Genomic DNA, 13,658 nt, shown 5'->3' with positions numbered 1-13,658 from the left:
TCTATATATTAATTAAATTTTTAATCTATAATTTCTTTAGAAAGAGCATTTGTATATATTACGATTTTTTCTTCATTTTTTTCTATTAAAATATTTTATAGTCTTATATATTTAGCTTAGTTCTTTATTTTTTCATAATTAATAAAAATATTTAAATAAAAATAAAATTACTTTTAAGAATTCATCTAGAGGTTCTTCAAAAATGAAAACAGTTTCATGTTAAAATTCGATTTTTTAATTTTTAACTAAAAGTTAATCTATTTCTTAAAAAAATTATATCTAATTTTTTACTTTAACAATAATAGTTATTATTTCATTATCACATTAAAACGAAAAAGCATTACCCATAATTAAAGTTTTATTTTGTATTTAAGAATTAATATAAAATATTTATAAAAATAAAAATATATATTTTAACTTTATAATAAAAGTATGTATATATATATATATATATATATTTATTAAAATATATCTATTTTTATATTTTTTTTTCTTTTTATTATTTTTTTAATACTTTTGATTATAATAATACAAATAATATAATTTAATTTTTTTTTTTATTTTGAAATATTTTTTGAAATTTCAAAAAGCAATTTAATATAAAAAATTTTATTTTCAAAAAATATATCACATAATATTAACATTATCAATCATTATAATCCTAATCATCATAAATTTTGATTCTTATACCATCCTGCCAAAAACCTTTTCCTTTTCTTCCATCAGTAGTTATAACTATACCTTCTCCATTTTATTTATTATTTCTCCATTATCCAATATATATTTTTCCATCAGGATAAATCATTTCACCTTATCCAAATTTTTAATCATTTTCAAAATTACCTAAATTTATATAAATAAATATATATATATATATATATATACATTTATATATATATATAATTATTTATTATAATAATCATATAAAATTACCTTTATAAATTTTTTTGTTTGGATAATAAAGTTCTCCATATCCATTCATTTTTGAATATCTCCAATTTCCTACATATTTTTTTCCATTTTGATAATAATAAGTTCCAAATCCTTGAATAATACCATTTTCAAACTAACCTTCATAATAAGATCCATCCTGCTTCCAAGTAAGTTTTCCTTTTATATGTTTTAAACCATTAACAAATTATCCTTCATAAATGAAATTTTTTTATTCTTCTATTCCATAACCATGTTATAAATCTTCAATCCAATCTCCTTAATACTAATGTCCATCTATATGCACAAACTTTCCTATAAAAATAATAAATAAAATTAATATATAATTAAATATTTAAAGTAACAAATTATATTAAATTTAATTTAATATATATATATATTAAAATAATTGAATTTATAAATAGTATATAAATAATGAAAAATAATATATATAACTATAAATTTATATATTTATATATTTATATTTATATATTTATTATATATTTTTACCTTTTCCTTAAGCTTTATCATCAATCCATTATCCTTCATAATAATCACCATCTGCATGTATTAATCTTCCATTTCCATTTGCTTTATCGTTTTCCCATTCACCTTAATATACTGAACCGTCTTACCAAAATTAAATTCCTCTACCATGTCTTTTTCCATTTAACCATTACCCTTTATATACTGCTTTTGTTATTTTAAATATATATGGTGGGAGTTTTACTAAATCTTTAAACTCATTTCGTATTGGGTAATTATATTTTATATCTAATATTTGCTAAACTTATATTCTATCAGTTTAAGGTGCTTTGTTATATGGAACTGCAACTTAAGTACTTGGTGCATGTTCTTAATACTAATGTTTTAATTATTTGACGATATCTCTATCTTTTTATCCCCGAACATATGATTATATTTTTACTATTTTAGATAAAGATTGTTAATCTTAATATCTGTTATCTACATGTTTTACTGTTAATCCTTTATATTCGTTTTTCATTGTTCTAGTATCTGATTAACAACAACCCATATTAATTTATTTTTATTATTTATAATTACTATTTATAATTTTTTAAATGCTTATTTTTTTTTTTAATTATTATTACTTTTGAATAAAATAAGTTTTACTTTATATTAAAAAATTATTAAATTTAATTTTAAAAGTAAATAAAATTAAAAACCTTATAAAAGATATATGTATATTTAAAATATATTTATATGTGGAAACTATTATGTAAAAAATATTATAAAATTTAATTTTAAATTAAAAAAAATAATAAAAAAATAGAAAAATAATACTTATTATCAATATCATTCAAATCTGTTTAACTTAATTATTATTTTTCCAAATCCTTAATTCTAATTTTATCCTTTTAAATTTTTATTTTAATGACCTATATTTATTATTCCAAAACTTATATCTACTAGTAATTTTATTATTATAAAATATAATTTATTTAAAAAATTACTATTAATAAGTATTTTTTTTCTTCAAAAATAACATATTATTATCATTTTTTAAAATTTTATCCAAAAAAAGGCCTTATTCTTTACTTCTTATATTATTGGTTTGTTTTTTTATAACTAATTGTAGTTAATGTCAGTTAAATAACCGATTAAGAATTTATTAATAACTTATTTTATATATATTAATATATTCTTCAAATTATTTAAATTTAAATATTTTTTTATTAAATCATTATATATTTCTTTTAAAAGTAGAAATTAGAATTTCGGTTTTTCATAGATTTTTTCGAAATTATTAAATGTCTTGATTTTTTATTGCGAATTTAAATTAAATTTCCTCATATAATATAAATTTTTACTTTTTTTATATTTATTAATATCATTATTATTAAAATAAAATATATAAATGATTTTAATATAAACTATATTAAATATAAAATTAAGAACATTTTTTAATTAAATATGGTTTACTTTTCAGATGTTTTTAATTTATTTTTTGTTTTATTTGAAATTAATTATTTCAAATATTATTAATAAATTTAAATTAAAAACATATTATTATTACTATAACACTCTGAAACTTTTTTTATAATTATATCATATTTTTAATAATTCCACAATTTTTTTATATATAATTTTTTTTTTATAAAAAAATACTGTTTTATTCTTTAAATAGTTTAAAAATTAAGACATGATTGTATTTACTTTATAATTTAATCTTTTATATAAATAATTTTTAATTTTAGTTTATATATAAATATATTAAATAAACTTCATTAAGTGATAATATATTTAATATAATATAAAAACTTAAAAAAATTATTATTAATTTTTGCTAATAAAAAATATAATATACCTTTTAAATTCTATATTTTTCAACATTTAATAAACAATAACGAATTACCACTTCTTTTAAATATTAATGTTATCTTATTCAATTTTTATATTACTAAGTTTATGTTTTTTTTTTCTTTCTATATATAATTTATTAACGATTATTATTTATTTGTTTCTTTTAAACATTCATTAAAAAAAACAATTTTTACTTAAATTGTTGTGAATGAGTATTTATATATCTGAAAGAACTACTTTTTGGCGTATGAGTTTTTGATATAGAAGAGAATAGTGTTATATTTTTATTCGTATTAAACTTCTAATCCCAACCCCAATATTTTTTTAAATAAATATAGCTTTAAGCTGCACGTAAATTAATCATAATATATTTTTAAATAAAAAATAATCTATTATATCCAAAAACTATAATATTAATTATTTCTATTTTTTATTTTTTTGTAGTAATAAATTTAATTAAATTAATTATATAATTATATTATATATCGAAACTAAAATTAATTTAATTTTTTTTTTAAATGATATACAAATACATTTAAACATATATATAATTTGTATTTTAATATTATATAATATTAATAATATAATATAAATATATTTAAAAATTATATATTTTTGTTTAGTTTTTATTAAATATTTTATATTTTAATAAATTATTAGAATTTAATAACATATATTATAACTAAATTAATATTTGCTGTTATTTTTTAAATATTTTTAATTTTATATATTTATATTTAATTATTCTTCAAATAATAATTTAGAATTCATTATGAACTATTCAATATATATAAAAAGCATAAATATTTTTTTTTAAAAAAAATAATTTTTTTTGAAAATATAATTTAATTTAATTTCGTAATTGATTTTTGAGATATATATATATATATATATATATATATTAAATTTTATATTATATTTAACTTAAATTAAAAGCTTTGTATATATTTCTTCCTTATAATAAACTTCGAAAATCGGTTTCTTATATTTTTTATTACATCTTATATTTAGCCATAATTGTGAACTTAGATAATTTTTAATATAAAAAATTTAAGTCATTATACACTCATATAACATTAAAAATCTTAAAAAGCACATTTTTATATTAATAATATTCATTCTTTTAATAAGTATTTTATTTATTATTAATTGATAAAATAATCTAAATACAATAATAAAATAATTATTTATTTTTAATTACTATAAGTTTATTAAATATTTAAAAAAGTTTTTTAATAAAAAATAAAAAAAAGTATTTTAAATTATTAAAAAAATTAAAACTTTATTTAATAAAAAATTTATTTAAAAAATTATCAAAAATAAAAGTTTATATTTTTTATAATATTTTTATTTTTTTATTATTTTAATTAAATTAAATTCAATTTGATAATTTTTGTAAGTTTACAGTTTTTTCCATTTATTATTATGAACTTTAATTTTATTAAATTTATTCTATATTGTTTTAATTATTAGATTTCTACAATTATTTTACTACTTTTTATTTTAATGAATTACTGTTAATTTAATTTTATTCTGAATTACTATTACTATAACCCTGAAGTAACTATTATTAATTTTAAATGACATTTTTACAATTTGATTTATTTAAATTTTCGTGTTCTAAATACTACCTCAAGTCTACATTTTCGAAATCCGCAGTTAATCGATTATATTATTCCTCGTTTGATTCAATTAATTACTAATTCTATTTTTAAGTTTCTGTTTAAATTTATAAATTAACTTAATTTTATTATTTATCCAAAAAGCTATTATTTATTAAATTTTTTTAAAATTATTATTAATTTTCAATTTCGTTGCTTGTGTTTTAAATATTTAAAAAACTTGAATTAACAATATTATTTGTAAATTGATATAAACAATTACTTTTATTTATATTAACTTCACTAAAATTTCTATTATTTAAAAACTCTATATTTGTTTTTTGTGAGTTTGCTTGATTTTATTTATTAAAATTCACAAAAAGAGGATAAGGTTTGAATTTTAGTAATTTCATTAAACTCGTTTGCGAATTAATTTACTTTATTACTTATAAAAAAAGCTTTATTATTCCTAATAATATTTCCTAAAAATTTTTTTAATCGAATAAATTTTATAAATAATTAACTGTTCCTAAATTGTAAATTAACATTTCTGTCAATTTTTTTGAATTATTTATTTCTTTTATAAATTATTATCCGTAATATGTGATTTAATTTTAATCGAATTCTGATTTAATGCTAATATCACTTGAACTATTTGATGAATTTAAATTATTAGTCAATATTTGACTTTTGTTTTTAGTATGATTTGCTTATTTATTTAGATTTTTTGTTTTTTTGTCCATTTTTTATATTTATTGCATTAATGAGTTTTGCTCGATTATTTATGAATTTCCGAAATCATTTTTTACAGGAATATCAGTTAATGATTAATTTATTTCAAAATAATTACTTTATGGCGTTTTAGAAAATAGGTTATTAGTTGTTTTTCTCTACAAAATATATGTATTTTCATATATTTAAAATTTAATTTATATATATTTGAAAAAAAATACTAAATTTATAGGGGAAATACACTAAGAATTATTCATATTTATAAAAAAAGTATTTTTTTTAAAAAAATAATATATATATATATAAATATAATAAATAAAATAGTTTTTAATATTTATAAATGATATATATATAGTATATAATAATATAGATGTATATTTAATTTATACATTTTTAAAGTATATTAAATTTAATAAAAACATAAAATATATCAATAAAATTATTGATACAACATAATATAAATATTTAATTTAATTCATTTAATAAATGATTAAATTTAATTATTTATTTTTTTAATAATTTTATTTTTATTTCATTTCTTTTTAATAAGTACATTATTTTTACATTTTTTTTTTTTATTCAATATATTTATTATTATACACAATTTTTTTCTTAACTTTTATTTTAAGTTAAAAATTAATTACGTTATTATTATAAATTAATTAAAATGTTTTCTTAACTTTCTTACATTGATAATTATTACAATTCGTTCAATATATTTATATTTTAAGACTAAGGGGTATTGTTTGAAATAGCTGATAATTAAGTTGTCAAAGCAGAATCTTCAGTTTATAAAGTTAAATTTTTTTTTTTTAGTTAATAAATTGATTTTAAGATATTTCTATAAACTTAAATTATTTAATCAATTATTTTTCATTACTATTATTACTAATAAAAGAGTTTTATTAAGAATTTGTTTCATTTGAATTATTATTATTGTTTATTTTTTAATTTCCATTATAATTAATTATGTCTTCAATTTCTTAAAGTTCTTTAAAGTATATTTTTTATATGTTTTAAGAGACATCATTATCTTCTTAATTAAAAGCAGATTAAAATTACTTTTCTATATTACATGAGAACCTTTATAAAGGAGATTAATTTCTTTATTTAAATTATTAATTTTTAGTTGCAACTTAAATATTTTAATATAGAGTTCTTTCATTATTATAAAAAAAAAAATATAAATATAAATGTAATATTTATATACTTTTAGTGGAATGATATTTTTTATTTCATTATCATATTTCTATAGGAATTTAATTTCGATTAAATTTTTTATTGTGGAGATTTTAAAATAGTAACAGGACGAATAGATTAAAAGTTTGTTTTATATTGTTTTTTCATGTATTCTATTTGTTTATTTGGTTATTAAAAAATATTATTATTTTGAAATTAGTTTTTTTCATATTCAATAAACTCTCTTTATTATTTCTATATAATTAATTTTATTTTATTATTATATTAAAAGAAGGATTCATCATTTTAAGGTTTTATTTGTTTAAGTTATAGTTATTTTTAATTAGTTTATTTGATATTTTATAAGCAAGTTAGTTATTATTATTTCTAATAGTAGTTTTTGGTATTTTGCATGATTATTTCTTTTAATTTATTGTTTAAAAATTAATATTTAATTCACAATTTTTTATTTTTTTTTCTTTTTTCTTTAATAAAAAAAAAAAAATTAATTGCTTTTAATTTATATATTCGATAGTAATTTTTTTAAATAAATATAAATTACAAATGTTTAAATTAATTGTTAAATTTTAACTACTGAGAAAATTTTATTAATATTATTTATTTAAAAAAATTATATATTCTCATATTGCTTTTTAATAAAGTTTTTATTAATTATTAAAATTACTATTATTTAATAAAATTTCATATTTTTTATTTATATTATAAATTATTTATTTTTTGTTAAAATTTTTATAAAATAAAATTTAATTATTATGCATATATTTTTTTTTTTGAGATTATATGTATTATTTTTAAATTTAATAATATTTAAAAAAAGAAAAATAACTTAAATTATATATTAAATAATTTATATATAAATTTTTAAATAAAAAATTAATAATTTTAAATAAAATTAATTATTTTTTATTGAATTAAATTATATTTAAAGATTTTATTTTAAATTAAATAGAATATTTTTTTAAAAAATATAAAATAATTTATTTAATTATTGAAAAAAATAAAATTATATTTTAAAAAAAATAAAAATAAATTAGATAAAATTTTATCTTAAATTATTATAAAACAAAATTATGATTTTACTATATAAATTATTAAAATATATATTTTTTATATTAAATAAATAAATATTATATTTTTTTTTTTAAAATAATTTTATATAAAAAATTAAAAATATTAGATTTTATATATAATGAAATAAAATTTAATTAATTTATATTAAAATACAGATTTTCTAAATTTTCTAAAATATTTAATAATATAAAAACATGAAAATATAATTATTAACATCAATATATTCACCCAAAATAGCTCATGATTAATTAAATAAATCTCCTGCCAAAGTTTAATACACATTTTCTAAAACGAACCGTTTTTAAAAAACTCGTTTAAGTTATTGTTAATCAGCATTTTATTAATTGAAATCCACATTGAATTAACGCGCCACAAATTTAGGTTTAGGCCGCAAAAGTGATTTTACGAAAAAAGATAAGGATATTCCTGGTCCTAATTAATACTTAATAAAAAGCTCTTTTGATAAACAATAGTCCATCTAAAAAGGAATCTCATTTAAATTAGGTAGAGAAGAAATTAGTTTTCGAAAAATGAATGAATATACATCAGTTCCAGGACCAGGGCATTACAATTAAGATGATTCTAAATAAAAGAGATTATATCATTATTCATTAGGAAGAAATACTCAAAGCACATGTAATATTTTTTTATTAAAAATAAAAATATGTATATAAATAGAATTAATTCCGAATTATATTGTTAAATTTAAGGATAACCCAGGACCTGGAACTTATTATATATAAGGTATGAATAAAACTGGGAAATATTTTATTTCGAAATACAATACTAGTAGAGCTGCTGTTTTTTCCCCTTCTACTTAAAATAGATTTTAATTTTTATATAAAGGTTATTTTTTTGAGAAAAAAAAAAAAAAATAGAAATAAATTAATTATATATATATAGGTAAATAAAGTCCTGGACCTGGATAATATGAATATGAAGGATTAAGTAAAAAAGGAATTTATTATAATTCAAAGCTTAGAACAACTTCAGGAGGCAAATTTTCATAAAGTTATAGAGATACTATTGGAATTAGAGTTAAATCTGAAGGTATTTTTTTTTTAAAAAAAAAAAATACTATTTTTATATAAAAAAGTTCCAGGACCTGGAAGTTATAGAGTAGTATCTGAATTCGGGGATACTGAATTTCCTCCAAGTTTTAAAAACACAGCATATAAATCATTTCTTTCGTAAGATAAAACTTAATAATTTTCAAGATAAAGTACTCTAAGCAATAAACATTAGTCTTGATAGTAATTGAAATTTATTTATGTTTATTAAAAAATTATTAAAGATTTTTATTTTTTATTTTTATTCGATCTTATATTTATTCCTTATTTATAATTTTAAGCTTTTACTTAATTATATATGAATTTTTAAAAAATTAGAAAAAAATTTATAATAAAAATAAAAATATTTTATTATTTAATATTAAATTTTTAATTTATAATAATTAACAGATTTAATAAAATAAACAAATGAAAAATAATATAAATTATACAGCAAATTGTTTATAAAATTAATTAATAAATAATTAAAATGAAATAAACAAACATTAAATTTGCAATAATATTATTAATTAGTATACTGAATAATAAAGTAATTATAAATTCTCTATAAATTAGTGTTTTATATTTATAATAATAAATATATATATATATATATAAATTATATTGATGTATTATGAAAAAAATAAAATAAGAAATTTAAACAGAAAGTCAAAATAATAGTTAATAATAAGTTCGCTTTAAATAAAATAATTTTTAAACTGAAATAAAAAAATCTTGTGAAAGTATATATAATAAAAAAACTAATAAAGCATTTAATTTAAATATTTTATTTTCTTTAAAAAAAAAAAAAAAAGATATTCAAAAGAATGTAGATTACTTAGATAATATATAAAAAGAATTAGTTTTATAAAAAAAGAATATATAAAATATTATGTGTGATTATAAAACAAAAATGCAAAAATAAATTAATTAATGCGATAATAAATAATAAAAAAATTAAGAAAACTAAAACTAAGTAGTTTTATAAAAATAATTGATAATTCTCAATATTTAAATGGAATAATTAAAATAAGAGAATTAGAATTTAAATTAAAATTATTAAGAAGTTCTATAAAAAGAAGAGAAATATAAAACCAAGATTGAAAATTAAAAAAATTTAATATTAAATTTATAAAATGAACTTTAAAATAAAGTCAATCAAAATAATTAGAATTAAGAAAAAATAATTTTATAAGAAAATTAATAATAAAAATTAGAAAAAGAATATAAAAAAATTTAAGAAGAACTAAATTATTACAAAGATATAAATAATAATTATAAATAAGAGAAAAATGATATAGGCTTAATAACATAAATAATTATGCAAATAAATAAATGAAAATAATAATTTTATTCATATAAAAAAATATTAATTTATATTATTTATAAATTTATAAAAGTTAAAATAAAAATTATTTTGATTTTAATATGTAAAAAAATTAAAAAAAATAAAAATAAATAACAATGGGAAATACTTAATTATTTTTAAAGTTAAAAAAAGATAGATTAGTAAGTAAAATAAAATATCTAACTCGCAAATTAATTTATAAAAACAAAAAGATTAATCAGTTATAATTATAACAGGAGCATCGTCAGGAATAGGTAGGGAATTAGCATTAAGATATGCTTAATAAAATTGCAAGTAAAAAAAAAGAAAAAATAAATAAATAAAATTTTAAATTGTAAATTAGATTGTTGATATGTTCAAGAGATATAAAAAAGTTAATTGAAGTTCAAGAAATGTGTAATTAACTAGGAGGAATAACAAATGTTATTAAATGCGATGTTTCCTAAGAAATCGATTGTAAAAGTTTAATTGAAGAATGCATTAAATTATATGAAAAAATAGATATCTTAGTATTTTTATTTTTTTTTTAAAATAAAAAAAAAAAGTTAAAATTTTAATTCAAATTAAATATGTATAAAATAGATATTAAATGCAGGAATAAATGCACATAGTCCATTTTAAGAAATCGAAGATATACAAATTTTCAGAAAAATAATGGACACAAATTTTTTCGGATATGTATATCCAACCAAGTAATGAAAAAAAAAAAAGAAAATTATATTATATTATATATTTTTATTAAAAAATCTAAAAAAATAGATATGCACTATAACATTTATTAAAGAATAAAGGATAAATAGTTGTACTTTCATCTATTTCAGGTGAAATTGGTTTACCTTATAGATCAGCTTATTGTAGTAGTAAATTTGCAGTTACAGGTTTTTTCGAGTCTTTAAGAATAGAATTAAATTAAAATGATATTTCAATAACAATTATATGCCCTCCTTCTGTATTAAATATTTATTATATATAATTTAAAATTTAATATTTATATTTTATAATTTATATTTTTTATATGATATTAATAATTTTATATTTATTATTAATTATATATTATTTATTATTTATTATTTATTATTTATTATATATTATTTATATATATATATATATATATATATATATATATATATATATATTAATTTACAGGTTAAAACTGATATGAGAAATCATGATTTGTTATAAAAATACTAATAAAATGATGATGAATTAAATAGAATGAGCGTTGAAGAATGTGTTAAAATAGTTATGTTTGCAATTAAAAAAAGAGCTAGAAAAGTATTTTTTATTTTTATTTATATTATAATAAAAATATTTAGATTTTCTTTCCTTTTAAAGCATATTTTGCTGTATATTTAAGACCTTTTTTCCCTGATTATGTAGATAGAAAGCTAAAATAAGCCGCAAAATTATGAAAAAAATATAATGATTTTTTTTAATATATAAATATACATATGTATAAATTTTTTTTATTAATAGTTTATTTTATATAAAAAAATCAATATAAATTATACATTAAAAAAAAATATAAGATATTTTATAAAATATTAAATATATATAAACTATTTTTATTTAATCATTTTTTAATGAATATATATTAAATATAACAAAATTTTTATTTTTAACTTTTTGTTAAAAATAAATATAATTTTTTTTAAAATAATAAAAAAAAAAATTATAATTAATATTATTAAAATAAAAAAACCATAAATATTAAAAACATAAAAATGTAATTTAATACAAAATAAAAAAAAATTTATAATTTTTTAATTTTTCTCAAAGTTCGTCTTTAACTTCTTCCCATTTATGTCTAATTAAAATATAAAAAATAAAATTAAATAAAAAAATATTATTTACGTAACATTTTTCTTTAACCATTCAATGATTCCTTTTTCTTCTCTTTCTCCATCATAATCAATAGGTTCATCTTTTTTTCCAACAGGATAGAATTTAATAGTAGGATATCCTTTAATACTAACACTTGAAATTTCATTTGCACTAGCATCTAATTTAGCAATCACTAAATTTTTATTATGAGCTAATTTTTTTGCTGCAGATTCATATTTAGGAGCTAATTCTTTACAATGTCCACACCAAGGAGCATAGAATTCTACTAAAACATCCTAAGTTGAATCCAAAACAAGTTCTTAAAAAGTTTTTCCGACAATAACTTTTACAGGTTCATCATTAGTGGCTGGTGGATCTTCACTTTTTAAGTATCTATCTGCTTTTCCAGCTAAATATTTTTCTACAAAAGCACTTAAAGTTTCCATAGTAATCTCATTAGACTCAAATTTATATTTCAACATACCCTATTCTGCATGTATAAGCATCACTTAAGGTGCATTAGCAGTATTAACGCCAACATAATCAGCCAATCTTTAATAATGTCCGAAACCATCATTAACTTTAGAAATTGAAAAAATAAGTTTACCCTTAAAAGCTTTAGAGGCCAAAGAAAAAGCTTACTCTGCTTACTAAGAAGCTTCATTTTCATTACAAAACAAGAAAATAGTAGGATTTGCTTATTAGAAAACTTTCTATATAGCCTTATCATTGAAAGGTAAAAGAGTAGGATAGGCATTAATTTCAATAAAATTTTGCAAATCTTCAGTATTTAAAGTAATTCCTTCATAATCATTCCTCAATTCATCAAAATGCTTATATAAGACAACAACGGTATTCTAGGCTTACTATTAAGCTCTAATATCAGCAATAAAAACATGCGCAAAAGCAACATCATCATATGTCATTGCTAAGTTTTTAAATACAGACCAGTTTTCATCTGTTTCACTTTGACCGAAATATACTAATACAACAGGATTTTTCTATAAGTAACTTTTTAAAGCCTCATTATCTTGAATTAATTCAGATACTGATCCAGTTCTTTTATTAAGCCAACCTATGATGCCTTTTTCATTTCTACCACCTGAATAGTCAATAGGATTTTCTAAACTACCGGCGAAGAATTTTAATGTAGGATATCCAGAAACACCGAATTTTTCAGCAGATTCCTTATTTTCTGTAGCGTCTACTTTAGCTAAAAATACGTTAGAGTTATCCTTTTGTAATTATAAGGCAGCTTTAGAATATTCAGGTGCTAATGATTTACAGTGACCACACCATGGGGCATAAAATTCGACTAAAACGAAAGGTTTAGATAAAACAAATTCATTAAAGTTAGAATCAGTTAAAACGTAAACTCCTTCATCTTATTCAGGTTAATTAGAGAATACACATATTAAAAAGAAAGTAAAAATTATTAATTTATTCATTTTTTTAATTTTGTTTTGTATTTTTATTTTATAAAATTTTATATAAAAATAATAGAGTTAACATATATATAAAAAATTATTAAAATCTATTAATATATTTATATATTTATATATTATATATATATATATA

At 15.9% G+C, this 13,658-nt stretch overlaps 3 protein-coding genes across 3 annotated transcripts, besides 24 other annotated features; 1 reads left to right on the top strand and 2 right to left on the bottom strand. All coding sequences in view use genetic code 6, as the record gives it.

Moving 5' to 3' along the window:
• Positions 1–476: 476 nt before the first annotated feature.
• Positions 477–509: a microsatellite.
• A 115-nt stretch (positions 510–624) lies between these two features.
• IMG5_131880 (IQ calmodulin-binding motif family protein, putative) lies at positions 625–1,966 on the bottom strand (the record flags this gene model as incomplete). The annotated part of the gene is made up of 3 exons (XM_004031983.1): positions 625–843; positions 934–1,245; positions 1,441–1,966. 3 exons carry the CDS (start codon positions 1,964–1,966, stop codon positions 647–649), a joined length of 1,035 nt encoding a protein of 344 aa, XP_004032031.1. The 3' UTR covers positions 625–646.
• Positions 851–902: a microsatellite.
• Positions 851–926: a microsatellite.
• Positions 1,300–1,364: a microsatellite.
• Positions 1,387–1,432: a microsatellite.
• Positions 1,397–1,427: a microsatellite.
• Positions 1,967–3,814: 1,848 nt separating the features above from the next.
• Positions 3,815–3,853: a microsatellite.
• Positions 3,854–4,056: 203 nt separating this feature from the next.
• Positions 4,057–4,094: a microsatellite.
• Positions 4,058–4,102: a microsatellite.
• A 27-nt stretch (positions 4,103–4,129) lies between these two features.
• Positions 4,130–4,157: a microsatellite.
• A 374-nt stretch (positions 4,158–4,531) lies between these two features.
• Positions 4,532–4,565: a microsatellite.
• A 20-nt stretch (positions 4,566–4,585) lies between these two features.
• Positions 4,586–4,620: a microsatellite.
• A 1,425-nt stretch (positions 4,621–6,045) lies between these two features.
• Positions 6,046–6,095: a microsatellite.
• Positions 6,084–6,117: a microsatellite.
• A 1,302-nt stretch (positions 6,118–7,419) lies between these two features.
• Positions 7,420–7,470: a microsatellite.
• A 177-nt stretch (positions 7,471–7,647) lies between these two features.
• Positions 7,648–7,691: a microsatellite.
• Positions 7,692–7,862: 171 nt separating this feature from the next.
• Positions 7,863–7,926: a microsatellite.
• Positions 7,927–8,053: 127 nt separating this feature from the next.
• IMG5_131870 (short chain dehydrogenase, putative) lies at positions 8,054–11,668 on the top strand (the record flags this gene model as incomplete). Its single annotated transcript, XM_004031982.1, has 9 exons — positions 8,054–8,705; positions 8,763–8,909; positions 8,956–9,015; positions 10,469–10,550; positions 10,600–10,765; positions 10,839–10,948; positions 11,016–11,205; positions 11,403–11,531; positions 11,573–11,668. The coding sequence occupies 9 exons, from the start codon at positions 8,054–8,056 to the stop codon at positions 11,666–11,668; spliced, it is 1,632 nt and encodes a 543-aa protein (XP_004032030.1).
• Positions 11,214–11,352: a microsatellite.
• Positions 11,290–11,399: a microsatellite.
• Positions 11,339–11,392: a microsatellite.
• A 229-nt stretch (positions 11,669–11,897) lies between the features above and the next one.
• Positions 11,898–13,566, bottom strand: IMG5_131860 (prolyl 4- beta subunit precursor, putative). The gene is made up of 2 exons (XM_004031981.1): positions 12,111–13,566; positions 11,898–12,063 (listed from the first exon to the last, which is right to left on the bottom strand). Exons 1-2 carry the CDS (start codon positions 13,526–13,528, stop codon positions 12,030–12,032), a joined length of 1,452 nt encoding a protein of 483 aa, XP_004032029.1. The 5' UTR covers positions 13,529–13,566; the 3' UTR covers positions 11,898–12,029.
• Positions 12,066–12,102: a microsatellite.
• Positions 13,567–13,615: 49 nt separating the features above from the next.
• Positions 13,616–13,658: part of a microsatellite that runs on past the window's edge.
• Positions 13,621–13,658: part of a microsatellite that runs on past the window's edge.
• Positions 13,621–13,658: part of a microsatellite that runs on past the window's edge.

The sequence above is a fragment of the Ichthyophthirius multifiliis genome (assembly GCF_000220395.1).
Source record: "Ichthyophthirius multifiliis unplaced genomic scaffold scaff_1120509251030, whole genome shotgun sequence".
In the NCBI taxonomy this organism is placed as follows: domain Eukaryota; phylum Ciliophora; class Oligohymenophorea; order Hymenostomatida; genus Ichthyophthirius; species Ichthyophthirius multifiliis.
This window is presented reverse-complemented; position numbering and strand designations above follow the sequence as displayed.